Here is a 23,570-nt window from a genome sequence, read left to right as displayed (position 1 = left end):
TGGTTTTTGCACCATAACTTTAGTATAAGTAAATAGAAATCTATGAAATTTAAACACAAGGTTTATGACCATAAAAGGAAGGTTGGGTTTGATTTTGGGAGTTTTGGTCCCAACAGTTTAGGAATAAGGGGCCCAAAAGGTCCAAAATTGAACTTTGTGTGATTTCATCAAAAATTGAATAATTGGGGTTCTTTGATATGCCGATTCTAACTATGTATGTATATTCTTAATTTTTGGTCCCGTTTTCAAATTGGTCTACATTAAGGTCCAAAGGGTCCAAAATTAAACTTAGTTTGATTTTAACAAAAATTTAATCTTTGGGGTTCTTTGATATGCTGAATTTAAAAATGTACTTAGATTTTTAATTATTGGCCTAGTTTTCAAGTTGGTCCAAATGGGGGTCCAAAATTAAACTTTGTTTGATTTCATCAAAAATTGAATAAATGGGTTCTTTGATATGCCAAATCTAACTGTGTATGTAGATTCTTAATTTTTGGTCCAGTTTTCAAATTGGTCTACATTAAGGTCCAAAGGGTCCAAAATTAAACTAAGTTTGATTTTAACAAAAATTAAATTCTTGGGCTTATTTGATATGCTTTATCTAAACATGTACTTTGATTTTTGATTATGGGCCCAGTTTTCAAGTTGGTCCAAATCAGGATTCCATATCAAGTATTGTGCAATAGCAAGAAATTTTCAATTGCACAGTATTGCACAATAGCAAGAAATATCTAATTGCACAATATTGTGCAATAGCATTTAATTTTCAATTGGAGTTATCTTTCTTTGTATAGAATAGTAGTTGATAATATATGTTGGAAATTTGCCAGACATGACTATGATGTCATTTTCTATTTTTATTTGCCAATAACTTTATGTAAATAACTTCATTGGAAATTTGCCAATTTAAAATGTTGCTGATGAAGCTTTTTTTCCTTATCTTATCTAAAATGTTTTTAGATAATGTATGTTGGATATTTGCCAGACATGACTATGATGTCATTTTCTATTTTTATTTGCCAATAACTTTATGTAAATAACTTCATTGGAAATTTGCCAATATTAAATGTTGCTGATGAAGTTTTTTTTTATTGTTTTATACAATAAACAATGTATATTCACTTTTACTACCAACCAATCTTTACCATTCAGTGATAACAAGCACTTTATTTTACATTTTAATATTTTATGATGTATTTAAAAGAGTAGTTATTGTTGCAAACTCCATTAGAAATTTGAATTGATATCAGTTTTGGAAAAATTAATATTCAACAGCATAGTGAATTGCTCAGTGGAGTATAGATTTCAGACTTTTTTAGCTGGGCCAAGTGAGCTTTTCCCATCACTTTGCGTCCGGCGTCCGTTGTCGTCGTCGTCCGTCGTCGTCCGTCATCCGTCGTCCGTCGTCGTTAACTTTTACAAAAATCTTCTCCTCTGAAACTACTGGGCCAAATTGAACCAAACTTAACCACAATCATCATTGGGGTATCTAGTTTAAAAAATGTGTGGCGTGACCCGGTCAATTAACCAAGATGGCCGCCACGGCTAAAAATAGAACATAGGGGTAAAATGCAGTTTTTGGCTTATAACTCAAAAACCAAAGCATTTAGAGGAAATCTGATTGGGGTAAAAATGTTTATCAGGTCAAGATCTATCTGCCCTGAAATTTTCAGATGAATCGGTCAACCTGTTGTTGGGTTGCTGCCCCTGAATTGGTAATTTTGAGGAAATTTTTGCCGTTTTTGGTTATTATCTTGAATATTATTATAGATAGAGATAAACTGTAAACAGGAATAATGTTCAGCAAAGTTAGATTTACAAATAAGTCAACATGACCGAAATGGTCAGTTGACCCCTTAAGGAGTTATTGCCCTTTATAGTCAATTTTTAACCATTTTTCGTAAATCTAAGTAATCTTTTACAAAAATCTTCTCCTCTGAAACTAATGGGCCAAATTAATCCAAAGTTGGCCACAATCATCTTTGGGGTATCTAGTTTAAAAAATGTGTGGCGTGACCCGGTCAACCAACCAAGATGGCCGCCACGGCTAAAAATAGAACATAGGGGTAAAATGCAGTTTTTGGCTGATAACTCAAAAACCAAAACATTTAGAGGAAATCTGACATGAAGTAAAAATGTTTATCAGGTCAAGATCTATCTGCCCTGAAATTTTCAGATGAATCGGTCAACCTGTTGTTGGGTTGCTGCCCCTGAATTGGTAATTTTGAGGAAATTTTTGCCGTTTTTGGTTATTATCTTGAATATTATTATAGATAGAGATAAACTGTAAACAGGAATAATGTTCAGCAAAGTTAGATTTACAAATAAGTTTACATGACCGAAATGGTCAGTTGACCCCTTTAGGAGTTATTGCCCTTTATAGTCAATTTTTAACCATTTTTCGTAAATCTTGGTTATCTTTTACAAAAATCTTCTCCTCTGAAACTACTGGGCCAAATTAATTCAAACTTGGCCACAATCATCTTTGAGGTACCTTGTTTGAAAAATGTGTCCGATGACCTGGCCATCCAACCAAGATGGCCACCACGGCTAAAAATAGAACAGGGGTAAAATGTAGTTTTTTGCTTATAACTTTGAAACCCAAATCATTTAGAGGAAATCTGACAAGGAGTTAAATTGTTAATCAAGTCAATATATATCTGCCCTGAAATATTCAAATGAATTGGACATCCGGTTGTTGGGTTGCTGCCCTCCAATTGGTAATTTTTAAAGAAATTTTGCTGTTTTTGGTTATTATCTTGAATACTATTATAGATAGCAATAAACTGTAAACAGCGATAATGTTCATCAAAGTAAGATCTACAAATAAGTCCACATGACCTAAATGGTCAATTGACCCCTTAAGGAGTTATTGCCCTTTATAGTCAATTTTTAACAATTTTCATTAATTTGGTAAATTTATGTAAATTTTTACCAAATATTTTTCTCTGTTACTAATGGGCAAAGTTCATTATAGATATAATTGTAAGAAGCAAGAATGTTCAGTAAAGTAAGAACTTCAAACACATCACCATCACCAAAATACAATTTTGTCATGAATCCATTTGTGTCCTTTGTTTAATATGCACATAGACCAAGGTGAGCGACACAGGCTCTTTAGAGCCTCTAGTTTTTTAAAGTTGTAGGGAAAGTTTTTTTTTCCTTAAAATTAGAGGAAGGTTACATTGATGTCTAATTGAATCATTGATATTATGTGTATTTTCCAAATAATGTAGGAATACCAAGAGTCTAATGAGTATAGTAATATGGTCAATTGGTCTTATCCTGTGGGCAGTTAAACCCATGCTTTGGTGACATCTGTTTGGAAGTACAATATGTATGAATACCCAACTATGTCCAGTCAAATGGGCAGTTAAGTTTGTATTTAAAAGAGTCAAAAGCAGATATTGCAAAATACAAATTTAAAAAAAAAATTATTTCACAAATTTCAGGTGATATAGTAGGATTGTGTCCGTCATCAAGTGATCAACAGACAGACAATGCCGGGTCTGGAATCATCACAAGAGTTAGTCAGACAGAGATCAATGTGGCATTTGATGACAGCCAGGACTTGTTTTCATTGGACGATGATTCACTGTACAAGCTGACTAAATTAGCCAATGATGTGACATATAAAAGAATCAAAAAGTGAGTAAAGATTGGGCAAAAAATAATGGATTTTTTTAATGGTTTTACACTTGTCATTTTGGGGCCCTTTATAGCTTGCTGTTTGGGGTGAACCAAGACTGTGTGAAGACCATAATTTGACCTATAATGGTTTACTTTTACAAATTGTGACTTGGATGGACAGTTGTCTTATTGGCACTCATACCACATCTTCTCATATCTACTAAATGGAGGTATGCTGACCTGAGGGCTTTGCCAATATGTATGATAGTTGATTTATTACATCTCTTTTGGGACTATTTAGCTTTGATGTCAGATATTTTATCATTATGATTGAAATCTGTTACAATAAAGCCAAGACTGTTGGATATTTAGAACTTGTAATATGTTTGGAGTTTGCCAATGAAAAAAGATTTTTGTTTCAAATAAATTTGTTGTTTGGTAAATGTTTCACTGATAGTCATCTCTCAAATGTCATGGCCAGGAAAGTGCAGAGTTCAAATCAGAAAGAAATAAATTTTAAAAAGTCTTCAATCTCATTCATAAATTTGCTTCATCTAAAATCCATTGTAAAATATTTACAATTTCTTTGATACAGGTACAATGTGGCAATATTAATCATATTATAATTATTTTGAACAGTTTTCACAAAACTTGAAAATAAAAAATAAAATCTATAGATAAAATTTGTTTGTGTTTTATCTTTAGTGCTTTGAACCGACTAAGTCAAGGTCATACTCAGCCATGCAGCCACCTAGCATCTGTCTTATTCCAGGAATCAGAGTTGTCTCCTCCTTTAGAAAGCAAAGGTAAGGTCATTCTCAGCCATGCAGCCACCAAGCATCTGTCTTATTCCAGGAATCAGAGTTATCTTCTCCTTTAGAAAGCAAAGGTAAGGTCATACTCAGCCATGCAGCCACCTAGCATCTGTCTTATTCCAGGAATCAGAGTTGTCTCCTCCTTTAGAAAGCAAAGGTAAGGTCATTCTCAGCCATGCAGCCACCTAGCATCTGTCTTATTCCAGGAATCAGAGTTATCTTCTCCTTTAGAAAGCAAAGGTAAGGCTATTCTCAGCCATGCAGCCACCTAGCATCTGTCTTATTCCAGGAATCAGAGTTGTCTCCTCCTTTAGAAAGCAAAGGTAAGGTCATTCTCAGCCATGCAGCCACCTAGCATCTGTCTTATTCCAGGAATCAGAGTTATCTTCTCCTTTAGAAAGCAAAGGTAAGGCTATTCTCAGCCATGCAGCCACCTAGCATCTGTCTTATTCCAGGAATCAGAGTTGTCTCCTCCTTTAGAAAGCAAAGGTAAGGTCATTCTCAGCCATGCAGCCACCTAGCATCTGTCTTATTCCAGGAATCAGAGTTGTCTCCTCCTTTAGAAAGCAAAGGTAAGGTCATTCTCAGCCATGCAGCCACCTAGCATCTGTCTTATTCCAGGAATCAGAGTTATCTTCTCCTTTAGAAAGCAAAGGTAAGGCTATTCTCAGCCATGCAGCCACCTAGCATCTGTCTTATTCCAGGAATCAGAGTTGTCTCCTCCTTTAGAAAGCAAAGGTAAGGTCATTCTCAGCCATGCAGCCACCTAGCATCTGTCTTATTCCAGGAATCAGAGTTGTCTCCTCCTTTAGAAAGCAAAGGTAAGGTCATTCTCAGCCATGCAGCCACCTAGCATCTGTCTTATTCCAGGAATCAGAGTTATCTTCTCCTTTAGAAAGCAAAGGTAAGGCTATTCTCAGCCATGCAGCCACCTAGCATCTGTCTTATTCCAGGAATCAGAGTTGTCTCCTCCTTTAGAAAGCAAAGGTAAGGTCATTCTCAGCCATGCAGCCACCTAGCATCTGTCTTATTCCAGGAATCAGAGTTGTCTCCTCCTTTAGAAAGCAAAGGTAAGGTCATTCTCAGCCATGCAGCCACCTAGCATTTGTCTTATTCCAGGAATCAGAGTTGTCTCCTCCTTTAGAAAGCAAAGGTAAGGTCATTCTCAGCCATGCAGCCACCTAGCATCTGTCTTATTCCAGGAATCAGAGTTGTCTCCTCCTTTAGAAAGCAAAGGTAAGGTCATTCTCAGCCATGCAACCACCTAGCATTTGTCTTATTCCAGGAATCAGAGTTGTCTCCTCCTTTAGAAAGCAAAGGTAAGGTCATTCTCAGCCATGCAGCCACCTATCATCTGTCTTATTCCAGGAAACAGAGTTATCTCCTCCTTTAGAAAGCAAAGGTAAGGCCATTCTCATCCATGCAGCCACCTAGCAGCTGTTTTATTCCAGGAAACAAAGTTATCTCCCCCTTTAGAAAGCAAAAGTAAGGCCATTCTCAGCCATGCAGCCACCTAGCATCTGTCTTATTCCAGGAATCAGAGTTGTCTTCTCCTTTAGAAAGCAAAGGTTAGGTCATTCTCAGCCATGCAGCCACCTAGCAGCTGTCTTATTCCAGGAAACAGAGTTATCTCCCCCTATAGAAAGCAAAGGTAAGGCCATTCTCAGCCATGCAGCCACCTAGCATCTGTATTATTCCAGGAAACAGAGTTATCTCCCCCTTTAGAAAGCAAAGGTTAGGCCATTCTCAGCCATGCAGCCACCTATCATTTGTCTTATGCCAGAAAACAGAATTGTCTTATCCTTTAGAAAGCAAAGGTAAGGCTATTCTCAGCTATGCAACCACCTAGCATCTGTCTTATTCCAGGAAACAGAGTTATCTCCTCCTTTAGAAAGCAAAGGTAAGGTCATTCTCAGCCATGCAGCCACCTAGCATCTGTCTTATACCAGGAAACAAAGTTGTATCTCCCTTTAGAAAGCAAAGGTAAGGTCATTCTCAGCCATGCAGCCACCTAGCATCTGTCTTATTCCAGGTAACAGAGTTATATATCCCTTTAGAAAGCAAAGGTTAGGTCATTCTCAGCCATGCAATCACCTAAGCTAGCATCTGTCTTATTCCACGAAACAGAGTTGTCTCTCCCCTTAGAAAGCAAAGGTAACATTATTCTCTTTACATATATATATGGCATGAAAGTTTTTGAAGTGCCCATACATTTAACCACCCAAAAAAAAAATCAACTTTTTATACAAATGTAAAAACAAATTGCGGTCATATATTGGTATCACATTTTGTTTCCAGGCAATAACTTTAGTAATTGTAAATAGAAATCTATCAAATTTAAACACAAGGCTTATAACCGCAAAAGGAAGGTTGGGATTGATTTTGAGGGTTCGGGTCCCAACAGTTTAGGAATAAGGGGCGAAAAAGAGCCCAAATAAGCATTTTTCTTGTTTCCAGACAATATTAAGTTGTGGAATGGTGTATAAATCTCTCTGAAATTATACCACAAGTTTTGTTATCACATAAGCAACACGACGGGTGCCACATGTGGAGCAGGATCTGCTTACCCTTCCGGAGCACCTGAGATCACCCCTAGTTTTTGGTGGGGTTCGTGTTGTTTATTCTTTAGTTTTCTATGTTGTGTCATGTGTACTACTGTTTTTCTGTTTGTCTTTTTCATTTTTAACTATGGCGTTGTCAGTTTGTTTTAGATTTATGAGTTTGACTGTCCCTTTGGTATCTTTCGTCCCTCTTCCATACGAAAAAGGGATGGTTAGGATATGCTTTGGGTGTTTATTGCTCAAACCTTTTAGGAACTAGGGGCAAGAAAAGGGGAAGACAAGGGTTTCCTTGTTAATAAACAATTAAAAAAAGTACAAATTATATGATTGGATTACCTCCCTTACACTGCTTTTAAATTATGTAGAAAGAAATGTTGAATTGTCTTGAAGTGATTAGCTGTCAATTTATTTTCTCAATTCAGATTTAAAAAATTGAAAAGAAAATTCCTTCAAATATTATTTTATATGCAATAAAAAGGGGGGAGGGGTCAATTTGCAACAACATAGAGTATTGCACAAAAGCAAGAAAAAGGGGGGTGTGTATTCTTTTTTTTTTCGGGGAAGGGGTCAATTAGCATAGTGCATTGCACAAAAGCAAAACATTGAATATAAATTCTAACTCTAAAACTTATTTTAAGTTCTTTGGCTACAGTTATTCTGTGTCAGAAACTTATCATGTGTCAAATATTTAATTACAATCCAAATTCAGACCTGTATCAAGAACGAATATTGTGTCCATTTTTGCCCCAACTGTTAAGGGTTGGACCTCTGCGGTTGAATCCAGCTGTGCTCAGAGAAGCAATTTATTTCAATACAAAATGATTTATAGTGTAAAATATCAGCTGCAAGTCACGATATGGACCTTTTTCGGCAAGCAGACTACTTTGTAAAAGATATGGTTCACTTTGCTGTTAGAATATTAACAAAAACTATGTTGTATTGTTAAATTAAATAACTTCTAATATAAATTTGTAATATATTTCCATTTAGAAAATACCTTTTTTCATTACTTTTTAGAGATATATTATATAAATAGTAACTTAGATGAATCTCAAAAAGAGGCTGTAAGATTTGCTTTAAGTCAGCCAGAGATTGCTGTTGTCCACGGACCTCCAGGTACTGGCAAAACTACAACTATCATAGAAATCATAATCCAGGCAGTCAAACAGGGTAAAAAGGTAAGGCACCAGGATTTTTTAAAATTTGTAATTAGAAAAAAAATTGATCAGTCATTTTTTTTGGATGCTCAAAGAACATATAAATTGTGGATATTGTTTTTGCAATCAAAGGGTATGCCCTATATGCTCTATCCTGGATCTGTCAAAGTACAGTATTGATTAGTTTTTAGACACCAACTTCGATAGTACATGACCTATTCCTCAAACAATATTGGTGATTTTCCTGTGTGTTTAACCTAAAAATTTAAAGATTCTGTTCTCTATTGTCATCCACTCAAGCTGTTCAAACAGTGGTGCTGATGGTTAAAGTGGATGATTCGGTCAGTAGTATCTTAATAAGCATTGGGCATCTCATTAGTTTGTGATTAGGTCAGTTTAAGGGGAATCACTAGTGATAGGTCAATTATAATTAGAATGCAGTTTAATTAGAATTAGCACATCTCATTCCCATGGCGATTATTTGGCCCCTCCCCTTCAGTCATAGACTCTTTACTTTTACATTTTTGCTAAGTTAACATTTTAATTATTATTTTGTGATTAGGTCAGTATAAGCATTAAACTTATTTTATTCTCCAAATTGGAGTATAAGATGAACCACTAATGGTGAGTCAATAATATTTGGTATGCAGTTGTATAAGCATTTGTATGTCCCACCCCCTAATTATTGTTGGTTGACTTTGAAACATTTGCATTATAAGGCCAAAATTAAAAATATGTTTGTTTCCCCTCCCCCCACCTGGGTCAAAAATAAGCCCCCAAGGCAAAAAATTATTTTCCACAAAACAATTGAAATTATTTTTTTCCTGAAAATAATTTGTTTCCATTTTTGGAAAGTGCTTGAAAGCAGAAGGATTGATAATTTAAATAAATACACTCAAATTGAGCACAAACAACTGATAAGTGGCCTGGACTGGACAAGTCAAACCATTCATGTGACCATGCTATGACAATCACATCCAGTTAAAAAAAAAAAAAAAAAAAGAACCTGCCTTACTGGTCTGTTTACAAAGGGTAGACCCGGGGGAGGGGAAACAGACATTCTTTTAAATGTGGCCTAAGTTTACAAGGTAATTTTGAATTTAGGTCATTTAAATGGAAATGGCACCTTAAGTCATAGTTCATTGACATTTCTCATTTCCTTGGAGGTTATTTTGGGCCGGCACCTTTAGTCATAGGTCATTGACATTTCTCATTTCCTTGGAGGTTATTTTGGGCGGGCACCTTTAGTCATAGGTCATTGACATTTCTCATTTCCTTGGAGGTTATTTTGGTCCGGCACCTTTAGTGATAGTTCATTGACATTTCTCATTTCCTTGGAGGTTATTTTGGTCCGGCACCTTTAGTGATAGTTCATTGACATTTCTCATTTCCTTGGAGGTTATTTTGGGCCGGCACCTTTAGTGATAGTTCATTGACATTTCTCATTTCCTTGGAGGTTATTTTGGTCCGGCACCTTTAGTCATAGTTCATTGACATTTCTCATTTCCTTGGAGGTTATTTTGGGCCGGCACCTTTAGTGATAGTTCATTGACATTTCTCATTTCCTTGGAGGTTATTTTGGTCCGGCACCTTTAGTGATAGTTCATTGACATTTCTCATTTCCTTGGAGGTTATTTTGGGCCGGCACCTTTAGTGATAGTTCATTGACATTTCTCATTTCCTTGGAGGTTATTTTGGGCCGGCACCTTTAGTGATAGTTCATTGACATTTCTCATTTCCTTGGAGGTTATTTTGGTCCGGCACCTTTAGTGATAGTTCATTGACATTTCTCATTTCCTTGGAGGTTATTTTGGTCCGGCACCTTTAGTGATAGTTCATTGACATTTCTCATTTCCTTGGAGGTTATTTTGGGCCGGCACCTTTAGTGATAGTTCATTGACATTTCTCATTTCCTTGGAGGTTATTTTGGTCCGGCACCTTTAGTGATAGTTCATTGACATTTCTCATTTCCTTGGAGGTTATTTTGGGCCGGCACCTTTAGTGATAGTTCATTGACATTTCTCATTTCCTTGAGGTTATTTTGGGCCGGCACCTTTAGTGATAGTTCATTGACATTTCTCATTTCCTTGGAGGTTATTTTGGTCCGGCACCTTTAGTCATAGTTCATTGACATTTCTCATTTCCTTGGAGGTTATTTTGGTCCGGCACCTTTAGTGATAGTTCATTGACATTTCTCATTTCCTTGAGGTTATTTTGGGCCTGCACCTTTAGTGATAGTTCATTGACATTTCTCATTTCCTTGGAGGTTATTTTGGGCCGGCACCTTTAGTGATAGTTCATTGACATTTCTCATTTCCTTGGAGGTTATTTTGGGCCGGCACCTTTAGTGATAGTTCATTGACATTTCTCATTTCCTTGGAGGTTATTTTGGTCCGGCACCTTTAGTGATAGTTCATTGACATTTCTCATTTCCTTGGAGGTTATTTTGGGCCGGCACCTTTAGTGATAGTTCATTGACATTTCTCATTTCCTTGAGGTTATTTTGGGCCGGCACCTTTAGTGATAGTTCATTGACATTTCTCATTTCCTTGGAGGTTATTTTGGGCCGGCACCTTTAGTGATAGTTCATTGACATTTCTCATTTCCTTGGAGGTTATTTTGGGCCGGCACCTTTAGTGATAGTTCATTGACATTTCTCATTTCCTTGGAGGTTATTTTGGGCCGGCACCTTTAGTGATAGTTCATTGACATTTCTCATTTCCTTGGAGGTTATTTTGGGCCGGCACCTTTAGTGATAGTTCATTGACATTTCTCATTTCCTTGGAGGTTATTTTGGTCCGGCACCTTTAGTGATAGTTCATTGACATTTCTCATTTCCTTGGAGGTTATTTTGGGCCGGCACCTTTAGTGATAGTTCATTGACATTTCTCATTTCCTTGGAGGTTATTTTGGGCCGGCACCTTTAGTGATAGTTCATTGACATTTCTCATTTCCTTGGAGGTTATTTTGGGCCGGCACCTTTAGTGATAGTTCATTGACATTTCTCATTTCCTTGGAGGTTATTTTGGGCCGGCACCTTTAGTGATAGTTCATTGACATTTCTCATTTCCTTGGAGGTTATTTTGGGCCGGCACCTTTAGTGATAGTTCATTGACATTTCTCATTTCCTTGGAGGTTATTTTGGGCCGGCACCTTTAGTGATAGTTCATTGACATTTCTCATTTCCTTGGAGGTTATTTTGGGCCGGCACCTTTAGTGATAGTTCATTGACATTTCTCATTTCCTTGGAGGTTATTTTGGTCCGGCACCTTTAGTGATAGTTCATTGACATTTCTCATTTCCTTGGAGGTTATTTTGGGCCGGCACCTTTAGTGATAGTTCATTGACATTTCTCATTTCCTTGGAGGTTATTTTGGGCCGGCACCTTTAGTCATAGGTCATTGACATTTCTCATTTCCTTGGAGGTTATTTTGGGCCGGCACCTTTAGTGATAGTTCATTGACATTTCTCATTTCCTTGGAGGTTATTTTGGTCCGGCACCTTTAGTGATAGTTCATTGACATTTCTCATTTCCTTGGAGGTTATTTTGGGCCGGCACCTTTAGTGATAGTTCATTGACATTTCTCATTTCCTTGGAGGTTATTTTGGGCCGGCACCTTTAGTGATAGTTCATTGACATTTCTCATTTCCTTGGAGGTTATTTTGGGCCGGCACCTTTAGTGATAGTTCATTGACATTTCTCATTTCCTTGGAGGTTATTTTGGTCCGGCACCTTTAGTGATAGTTCATTGACATTTCTCATTTCCTTGGAGGTTATTTTGGTCCGGCACCTTTAGTGATAGTTCATTGACATTTCTCATTTCCTTGAGGTTATTTTGGGCCTGCACCTTTAGTGATAGTTCATTGACATTTCTCATTTCCTTGGAGGTTATTTTGGGCCGGCACCTTTAGTGATAGTTCATTGACATTTCTCATTTCCTTGGAGGTTATTTTGGTCCGGCACCTTTAGTGATAGTTCATTGACATTTCTCATTTCCTTGGAGGTTATTTTGGGCCGGCACCTTTAGTGATAGTTCATTGACATTTCTCATTTCCTTGGAGGTTATTTTGGGCCGGCACCTTTAGTGATAGTTCATTGACATTTCTCATTTCCTTGGAGGTTATTTTGGGCCGGCACCTTTAGTGATAGTTCATTGACATTTCTCATTTCCTTGGAGGTTATTTTGGTCCGGCACCTTTAGTGATAGTTCATTGACATTTCTCATTTCCTTGGAGGTTATTTTGGTCCGGCACCTTTAGTGATAGTTCATTGACATTTCTCATTTCCTTGAGGTTATTTTGGGCCTGCACCTTTAGTGATAGTTCATTGACATTTCTCATTTCCTTGGAGGTTATTTTGGGCCGGCACCTTTAGTGATAGTTCATTGACATTTCTCATTTCCTTGGAGGTTATTTTGGTCCGGCACCTTTAGTGATAGTTCATTGACATTTCTCATTTCCTTGGAGGTTATTTTGGTCCGGCACCTTTAGTGATAGTTCATTGACATTTCTCATTTCCTTGAGGTTATTTTGGGCCTGCACCTTTAGTGATAGTTCATTGACATTTCTCATTTCCTTGGAGGTTATTTTGGGCCGGCACCTTTAGTGATAGTTCATTGACATTTCTCATTTCCTTGGAGGTTATTTTGGGCCGGCACCTTTAGTCATAGTTCATTGACATTTCTCATTTCCTTGGAGGTTATTTTGGGCCGGCACCTTTAGTCATAGTTCATTGACATTTCTCATTTCCTTGGAGGTTATTTTGGGCCGGCACCTTTAGTGATAGTTCATTGACATTTCTCATTTCCTTGGAGGTTATTTTGGGATGGCACCTTTAGTCATAGTTCATTGACTTTGGATGTTTTGCATAGATAACATGTCAATGTATTGCTAATACAACTTCAACATTTGCATTATACTACAATGTATCAAAAATACATAAAGGCCAGACATATCTCTGGGTCAACAATTTTTTCTTGTCATTGATTTTAACTATATATGAAGAATACAAATTGGTGGGGGAAATATTTTCATTTTTTTTTTAATTACAAAATAAGCAAAAATAAATCCATTATGTAAATTTCCTACTTTTCAGTATGAAATGTTTACAAATTGTAGAGATGAACAGGAGAACTGTATCAAATGTTACAGTTTGTTCATGTACAAAAGAATTATATTTAATTTTCAATGACAAACATGGCTTCCATTATTAATGTCATGGTGATATAACTTTTACAGATTTTAGCCTGTGCTCCTTCCAACATAGCAGTAGATAACTTAGTAGAAAGATTAGCAGCTAATAAACAGAAGATTGTTAGACTTGGTCACCCTGCCAGAGTATTAAAACATATTCAGAAGTATTCATTGGACGCCATATTATCTACAAGTGATGATACAAGGCTGGTCGAGGATGTCAGAAGTGATATGGATAAAGCTATGGTAAGTATTCACTGGACGCCATATTATCTACAAGTGATGATACAAGGCTGGTCGAGGATGTCAGAAGTGATATGGATAAAGCTATGGTAAGTATTCACTGGACGCCATATTATCTACCAGTGATGATACAAGGCTGGTCAAGGATGTCAGAAGTGATATGGATAAAGCTATGGTAAGTATTCACTGGACGCCATATTATCTACAAGTGATGATACAAGGCTGGTCGAGGATGTCAGAAGTGATATGGATAAAGCTATGGTAAGTATTCACTGGACGCCATATTATCTACCAGTGATGATACAAGGCTGGTCGAGGATGTCAGAAGTGATATGGATAAAGCCATGGTAAGGGGCAAAATTTTGATTGTCAGATTTTAGACATTATGTACTTGGTTTGACTATATATTTAGAGACAACTAATTAAGGTTGTTTTTTGGTACACCAGAAAACCAGATTCCATACAAATTGTCTGTGAAGTGAAGATTGAAGTGTTCTCATTACTAATTTCTAGTACGGGTAATACACATGTATCTCATTTCAACAGAGACCAGGGATCATAGATTTATTCTTACTTGGAGGATGCTCAGAACTTTTAAAGTATGTTCTTCTCAGCAGTTTATGTGACAATCATTATCATGATTCATTAATATGTCAATCAAATCTTTAGCACTTCTATAATATGGAAAGTAATGCATTTTAGAGGAAGCTCAATTTACACCTGTGTTAACATCTGGTCTTTTCAAATACATCTTGCATGAAATTTGACACAACTACAAAAAAATAGATGAGAACTTCTTCATTATTATCAAGTCTCCACAAAAAGTAAATGTCTTTAACCATTTTCTTTTTAATAATCATTCTTTTATTTTATAAAAATCATGTGATGTATAATTCATATTATATTAGTCCAAACTGAAGAAAACCAGAGACAAAGGTGAGAGACAGAGGTTAAGACAAGATATGAAATCTCTTAGAAAAGAACTAGTCCAGAGAGAGCAGACGGCCATTAAACAGATCCTGAAGAAAGCTGATGTTGTCTTGGCAACCATGACTGGTGCATCTGCTGATGGGCCACTGAAGCTGTTAGATGATAAACACTTTGACCTTGGGGTCATTGATGAATGTTCACAGGTTAGTTGGGAAATGTCAGTATATCGTTTCTGTCTAATAAAATCTATAACTTGGTCTATTGAAAATAATATATAAGCTACGGTGTTTATATATATCTCAACTTGTACGATTCGCTCGTGTATGTAACAATGTTTTGAATTTAACGAGAGAAATTTATGTATTACTGAAAAATTATTACACCAGGGTTTTCGATATCACAAACTAGTCAAAACATTTACTAAATTTTATCATCGGTATAAAGACATCATTCGTAAATATAGCTCAACATGCAGACTTCTAATACGTTCAGGTATTTCACATCCAATTTTTTATGGATATATTCTTTATAAAGCACAAAGGTGTCAGTATTCACCTCAGAAACTTACAAAACCTTTGAATAGACTTATTAAGAAAGGATATAATTACGATACTGTTGTCAAGTCATTAAAGATTGCATATTTTGGCGTTAATATTGAGTCACTGATAAGGTCTTTGCATCGGAACTAAACACATTTATTCTAAAAACAGTTATTGGCATGACACAGGTTATGTTCTTCTCATATATGTTATGATGGTATGATACTAAACCCCTAATGGGAAGGATTGTGCCTGATGTTCATATGATGAAATCATAATCTTTCAGTCAGTTTAATAAGTCTGGAGCTGGCATGTCAGTTAACTGCTAGTAGTCTGTTGTTATTTATGTATTATTGTCATTTTGTTTATTTTCTTTGGTTACATCTTCTGACATCAGACTCGACTTCTCTTGAACTGAATTTTAATGTGCGTATTGTTATGCATTTACTTTTCTACATTGGTTAGAGGTATAGGGGGAGGGTTGAGATCTCACAAACATGTTTAACCCCGCAGCATTTTTGCGCCTGTCCCAAGTCAGGAGCCTCTGGCCTTTGTTAGTCTTGTATTATTTTAATTTTAGTTTCTTGTGTACAATTTGGAAATTAGTATGGCGTTCATTATCACTGGACTAGTATATATTTGTTTAGGGGCCAGCTGAGGGACGCCTCAGGGTGCGGGAATTTCTCGCTAAATTGAAGACCTGTTGGTGACCCTCTGCTGTTGTTTTTTATTTGTTCGGGTTGTTGTCTCTTTGACACATTCCCCATTTCCATTCTCAATTTTAATTTTACGATTGAAACAAACATCTTAAATACCATTCTTTTTGTTTGAAGTGCTGACATGATGGATAAAAGCAGAACTTCATTATAAGCAGACAGTTTGACACTTTGCCAAAAGATGCTAAAAAAGATCGCTTAAGAATTATTGACTTGCAAGTCAATAATTTGTCCTCATTGAATCTTATTCATGCAGCCTCAATTTAACCTTTTAGCTAGATATTGACTACACTTGTTCAGCTATTAAAAGGAAAAGAATGTCAACATTGAAAGTGAAACAAGGGTAACCCATTTGGTTTTATTTATCACCATACTTTTAGGTTCTATACTGTAAATTCTGAAATTATTACCAAAATAGTGATATATTCGCAATTATAACTCACATTTTGAAATTTTTTATGTTAATTCAACAGGATTTTTCTCAATAAATCGCATTTTAGTCTAAAATGACAAAATCCCAATAATAAATGCACGCAAAGATTTCTGAATTTACAATATACTAATTCCTAGGAAATTATATTCTCCTCAGATACAGCTCCTTTATGATATTTATCTCTTGCCATGTTTTTGCCTCATGTTATTAAAGTTCTTTCGGCACAAGAGTCATATGACCAAAATAGATCCTTATATCATCGGAAGGGAACATATAAAGATGTGCTATATTATTGGCATTTCATACTTTTGATCCCATGTTTACTTGATGAAGGTTTAATATCATTTAAATCTGTTCCTATACTAAGAGACTGAAATTAAGGTATACTTCTGGTTTCTGATTGGTATATTTGAACTATATGCCCAAACTTTACCAAACTTAGCTTGAAAATGCTCCATAGAATATATCAAAACTGCTATTGTTTTTGAGTCAGCCGGTCAAAAGTCAAGGTTACCATAACTATAAATCGACAAACTTTTGGAAGAAGTTTGATTTCTGGACGATATTTGTTAAGTCATGATTTAGATCTCTACTAATCTTTGGTGGATAATATGCATGGGGATGATAAAAACCCTGAATGATTTTGAGGTAAAAAACTTCTTTACCAAACTTGCATGGATAATTCTTCTTTAGGAGAAAAGACTGCAATTGGATTTGAGGTCAATAATTAGAATGTCTACATGCATTTCACAGCTGTTTAAATACACTGACATTTGGCTAAAATTTGGGTTTTAAGGAAATTGATGGAACTTTTCTTCATATGAAACCTAGTCAATCACATTGCAATCCTGTAAATATAAAAATTATTGTGTGCATTTATTATTGCGATTTTGGAAGAATGTACAAGAATGCTAGACTATTTAATGCATTTTATGCTTTATTAATATATATGTGTCAGATATTAAAAGAGGGACAAAAGATACCAGAGAGACAGTCAAACTCATAAATCGAAAATAAACTGACAATGTCATGGCTAAAAATGAAAAGGACAAACAGACAAACAATAGTACACATGACACAACATAGAAAAGAATAAACAACACAAACATTAAAGTGTGAGTTCTAACTATTGCGATACTCACCAAGTCGCATTATTTGCCTTAGTTAAAACCTGACAATAATATCTGAATTTACAGTATACATAATATATATATATATATACAAATTATGGATTCTTTTTTCTATCAAAATTATTTATATTGTTGTTTGTCCCTAATCCCAATGTCAGCAGTTATCTTTGTTTAACATCACAAAAACAACACGAACAAACACAACAAATAAAAACAGATTCTGATACAAACAAATCTTTCTCCTAAAAATACATACTGAGGATTCATTATTATTCGTTGGATACCAATTTTTGTCGATTTTGTGGTTACCTTGGAACCACAAATTTCCAATTCTATGAATTACAAATGTTATATAGAAATGTACGCAGACTTTGACTAAACCAGGAAATCAAATATCCATGTAAATGAAAATTTTACTCAATCCTTGAAAATTGGTTGCAACGAAAATAATTGAATCCACAGTAAACAACTTGGCTTATGCACTAATGGTTCTTTTGTTCTTCTATTTACCAGGCAATAGAAGCAGCCTTATACACTAATGATTCTTTTGTTCTTCTATTTACCAGGCAATAGAAGCAGCCTTATGCACTAATGGTTCTATTGTTCTTCTATTTACCAGGCAATAGAAGCAGCCTTATACACTAATGGTTCTTTTGTTCTTCTATTTACCAGGCAATAGAAGCAGCCTTATGCACTAATGGTGCTTTTGTTCTTCTATTTACCAGGCAATAGAAGCAGCCTTATGCACTAATGGTTCTTTTGTTCTTCTATTTACCAGGCAATAGAAGCAGCCTTATACACTAATGGTTCTTTTGTTCTTCTATTTACCAGGCAATAGAAGCAGCCTTATGCACTAATGGTTCTTTTGTTCTTCTATTTACCAGGCAATAGAAGCAGCCTTATGCACTAATGGTTCTTTTGTTCTTCTATTTACCAGGCAATAGAAGCAGCCTTATACACTAATGGTTCTTTTGTTCTTCTATTTACCAGGCAATAGAAGCAGCCTTATGCACTAATGGTTCTTTTGTTCTTCTATTTACCAGGCAATAGAAGCAGCCTTATACACTAATGGTTCTTTTGTTCTTCTATTTACCAGGCAATAAAAGCAGCCTTATACAATAATGGTTCTTTTGTTCTTCTATTTACCAGGCAATAGAAGCAGCCTTATGCACTAATGGTTCTTTTGTTCTTCTATTTAACAGGCAATAGAAGCAGCCTTATGCACTAATGGTTCTTTTGTTCTTCTATTTACCAGGCAATAGAAGCAGCCTTATACACTAATGGTTCTTTTGTTCTTCTATTTACCAGGCAATAGAAGCAGCCTGTTGGATTCCACTGTTGAAAGTACCCAGATGTATACTGGCGGGTGACCATCTACAGTTACCTCCTACTATACTGAGTAACGAGTAAGTACCCAGATGTATACTGGCGGGTGACCATCTACAGGTACCTCCTACTATACTGAGTAACGAGTAAGTACCCAGATGTATACTGGCGGGTGACCATCTACAGTTACCTCCTACTATACTGAGTAACGAGTAAGTACCCAGATGTATACTGGCGGGTGACCATCTACAGTTACCTCCTACTATACTGAGTAACGAGTAAGTACCCAGATGTATACTGGCGGGTGACCATCTACAGTTACCTCCTACTATACTGAGTAACGAGTAAGTACCCAGATGTATACTGGCGGGTGACCATCTACAGTAACCTCCTACTATACTGAGTAACGAGTAAGTACCCAGATGTATACTGGCGGGTGACCATCTACAGGTACCTCCTACTATACTGAGTAACGAGTAAGTACCCAGATGTATACTGGCGGGTGACCATCTACAGTTACCTCCTACTATACTGAGTAACGAGTAAGTACCCAGATGTATACTGGCGGGTGACCATCTACAGTTACCTCCTACTATACTGAGTAACGAGTAAGTACCCAGATGTATACTGGCGGGTGACCATCTAGGCATCTACAGTTACCTCCTACTATACTGAGTAACGAGTAAGTACCCAGATGTATACTGGCGGGTGACCATCTACAGTTACCTCCTACTATACTGAGTAACGAGTAAGTACCCAGATGTATACTGGCGGGTGACCATCTACAGTTACCTCCTACTATACTGAGTAACGAGTAAGTACCCAGATGTATACTGGCGGGTGACCATCTACTGTTACCTCCTACTATACTGAGTAACGAGTAAGTACCCAGATGTATACTGGCGGGTGACCATCTACAGTAACGTCCTACTATACTGAGTAACGAGTAAGTACCCAGATGTATACTGGCGGGTGACCATCTACAGTTACCTCCTACTATACTGAGTAAAGAGTAAGTACCCAGATGTATACTGGCGAGTGACCATCTACAGTTACCTCCTACTATACTGAGTAACGAGTAAGTACCCAGATGTATACTGGCGGGTGACCATCTACAGTTACCTCCTACTATACTGAGTAAAGAGTAAGTACCCAGATGTATACTGGCGAGTGACCATCTACAGTTACCTCCTACTATACTGAGTAACGAGTAAGTACCCAGATGTATACTGGCGGGTGACCATCTACAGTAACCTCCTACTATACTGAGTAACGAGTAAGTACCCAGATGTATACTGGCGGGTGACCATCTACAGTTTCCTCCTACTATACTGAGTAACGAGTAAGTACCCAGATGTATACTGGCGGGTGACCATCTACAGTTACCTCCTACTTTACTGAGTAACGAGTAAGTACCCAGATGTATACTGGCGGGTGACCATCTACAGTTACCTCCTACTATACTGAGTAACGAGTAAGTACCCAGATGTATACTGGCGAGTGACCATCTACAGTTACCTCCTACTATACTGAGTAACGAGTAAGTACCCAGATGTATACTGGCGGGTGACCATCTACAGTTACCTCCTACTATACTGAGTAACGAGTAAGTACCCAGATGTATACTGGCGGGTGACCATCTACAGTAACCTCCTACTATACTGAGTAACGAGTAAGTACCCAGATGTATACTGGCGGGTGACCATCTACAGTTACCTCCTACTATACTGAGTATCGAGTAAGTACCCAGATGTATACTGGCGGGTGACCATCTACTGTTACCTCCTACTATACTGAGTAACGAGTAAGTACCCAGATGTATACTGGCGGGTGACCATCTACAGTTACCTCCTACTATACTGAGTAACGAGTAAGTACCCAGATGTATACTGGCGGGTGACCATCTACTGTTACCTCCTACTATACTGAGTAACGAGTAAGTACCCAGATGTATACTGGCGGGTGACCATCTACTGTTACCTCCTACTATACTGAGTAACGAGTAAGTACCCAGATGTATACTGGCGGGTGACCATCTACTGTTACCTCCTACTATACTGAGTAACGAGTAAGTACCCAGATGTATACTGGCGGGTGACCATCTACTGTTACCTCCTACTATACTGAGTAACGAGTAAGTACCCAGATGTATACTGGCGGGTGACCATCTACTGTTACCTCCTACTATACTGAGTAACGAGTAAGTACCCAGATGTATACTGGCGGGTGACCATCTACTGTTACCTCCTACTATACTGAGTAACGAGTAAGAACCCAGATGTAAACTGGCGGGTGACCATCTACAGTTACCTCCTACTATACTGAGTAACGAGTAAGTACCCAGATGTATACTGGCGGGTGACCATCTACAGTTTCCTCCTACTATACTGAGTAACGAGTAAGTACCCAGATGTATACTGGCGGGTGACCATCTACAGTTTCCTCCTACTATACTGAGTAACGAGTAAGTACCCAGATGTATACTGGCGGGTGACCATCTACAGTTACCTCCTACTATACTGAGTAACGAGTAAGTACCCAGATGTATACTGGCGGGTGACCATCTACTGTTACCTCCTACTATACTGAGAAACGAGTAAGTACCCAGATGTATACTGGCGGGTGACCATCTACAGTTACCTCCTACTATACTGAGAAACGAGTAAGTACCCAGATGTATACTGGCGGGTGACCATCTACAGTTACCTCCTACTATACTGAGTAACGAGTAAGTACCCAGATGTATATTGGCGGGTGACCATCTACAGTTACCTCCTACTATACTGAGTAACGAGTAAGTACCCAGATGTATACTGGCGGGTGACCATCTACAGTTACCTCCTACTATACTGAGTAACGAGTAAGTACCCAGATGTATACTGGCGGGTGACCATCTACAGTTACCTCCTACTATACTGAGTAACGAGTAAGTACCCAGATGTATACTGGCGGGTGACCATCTACAGTTACCTCCTACTATACTGAGTAACGAGTAAGTACCCAGATGTATACTGGCGGGTGACCATCTACAGTTACCTCCTACTATACTGAGTAACGAGTAAGTACCCAGATGTATACTGGCGGGTGACCATCTACAGTTACCTCCTACTATACTGAGTAAGTCATGAAAATCTAAGCAGACCTGTACCCATGAAATCCATAAAATCTGGTACTCCATTAATAATAATTATTCCTCTGTATTTGTCTTATAAGCCAGCTCTCCAGGATGTTATATCCAAAGCAAACTGCTCTCAGAGCCAAGATTTTCCCTAAACAGCGCAACTTGCCTAATATGACACCTGAGTATTCCAACACCCTGCTTAATCCAACATTTTTTTCTGGTCCCCCAGTGTGTCGAAACTGTAGATGTCTACTCTGAAGTTATCATAAACTAAATACTTCATTGTTCTACTTTCTGTACCACAGGGCTGCTAAGAGTGGATTGGAGATAACCTTGATGGAACGTGTCCTTGGTCTCTATGACAACCAGATAATGAGGATGTTGACAACACAATACAGAATGAATCGGATCATCATGCAGTGGTCATCAGATCAGTTATATGATGGTAAACTGGTGGCTCACCCTTCAGTGTCGGATCATCTGCTAAGGTATCATGTTAATCCTAATAAGGGGCCCCAAGACCTAACTGGTTTAAGTAGTTACTACTATAATCACTAGCCAGTCAACACTGAGGTTGTGAGTTTCGAACCCAGAACATGTGCGTGCACTCAACTCCAATTTCAATTGACTAGGATTGTCAGTTTTCATGACGAAATGGTCAGTATCTCCGGCACCCCGTCTTCCTCAACCAATAAAAACTGGCGGCCACGAAATAGCCTAAAAGCGGTGCTTAAAAGAGGTGTTAAAACACAAAAAATAAATAAATGAAATAGTGAATCCTTATGCACTTGGTAAGCCATCCTCCCTATTGTTTTCCCTACATTGTGAAGTAGCATTTCTATTTTATAGAGTTGAAGGCTATGAAGGCATATGATTTTTATCCTTCCTTATCAAAGATTTGAGGAAAGTTGTGTACCGTTACTTTTGATGTGACGTCATCATGCATGTTCGCCTTTTTTCATGATGTCACAAAAATAAAATTCAGAAGAAAACAAGAAAATTTAACGTCACAATTTAATTCCAACCAATCATTTGCAGAGTACAGATTTTTCTCTAGTGAGGGGAAATATTTTCTCATACCTGCCAACTGTCACTATTTGCGGGGGATTTCCCCCATGAAAGCTCTCAAATGGAAATTTTGAAAGAGCTATTTTGTCCACATTTTAAAACAAAACAGTTATTTTTACAATGGCTATAGGCTTTAAAAAGTATGAAGATGCCAAAAAATAACATTAAAATGCATTAAAAGACCCCCTTGAAGGTTTTTAAGGACTGTAGGAACCATCTTGCACACACTGGTCAGGAAATGTGAAAATAGCACATAAATTAGAGAATAATATTTAAGGTCAATTTTAACCCTTTGTGAACCTTCTCCTTTACATTGACAATTTGAATGCATTGCACCAGGCTGTGAAGCACCAACTATGTATATAGCAAACATTTATTTGCCTTTTTTAGGCGGAAACTGTAAACACAATCAGGCAAACAAATAGTCTAATACTTGGAATGCAGAAATTTATATGTGCAATTATAATTGCCATTGTTAACAATTGACAAAAATGGGATTATTTTTTATTTGATTAATATGATAATATAATAGAAAAATCAACAGAAGTGAAGCAAGTTTTTATTATTTTATACAGTCTGTGAAAAAGTCATGAGCCAAAATGTAGAAATTGAGTGTTTTCTTTTTTAAAAATTATTTGATGTAAACTCAATTCATTTTCCTTTAAATTATCAATCTGTGATTGGTCTGCACCACAGGTTGACATTTAA

General features: G+C 37.1%; 1 protein-coding gene across 1 annotated transcript in view; it reads left to right on the top strand.

Moving 5' to 3' along the window:
* LOC139486595 (DNA-binding protein SMUBP-2-like) overlaps positions 1–23,570 on the top strand; it is a 39,742-nt gene that overhangs the window by 5,788 nt on the left and 10,384 nt on the right. The window contains exons 3-9 of the mRNA XM_071271521.1: positions 3,453–3,648; positions 4,336–4,436; positions 8,024–8,184; positions 13,402–13,602; positions 14,508–14,732; positions 18,656–18,753; positions 22,100–22,282. Of these exons, the coding sequence (XP_071127622.1) occupies positions 3,453–3,648; positions 4,336–4,436; positions 8,024–8,184; positions 13,402–13,602; positions 14,508–14,732; positions 18,656–18,753; positions 22,100–22,282 (1,165 nt within the window). The remainder of the gene's footprint in view (positions 1–3,452; positions 3,649–4,335; positions 4,437–8,023; positions 8,185–13,401; positions 13,603–14,507; positions 14,733–18,655; positions 18,754–22,099; positions 22,283–23,570) is intronic.

Source organism: Mytilus edulis, chromosome 8 (genome assembly GCF_963676685.1).
Source record: "Mytilus edulis chromosome 8, xbMytEdul2.2, whole genome shotgun sequence".
Taxonomy (NCBI): domain Eukaryota; kingdom Metazoa; phylum Mollusca; class Bivalvia; order Mytilida; family Mytilidae; genus Mytilus; species Mytilus edulis.
This window is presented reverse-complemented; position numbering and strand designations above follow the sequence as displayed.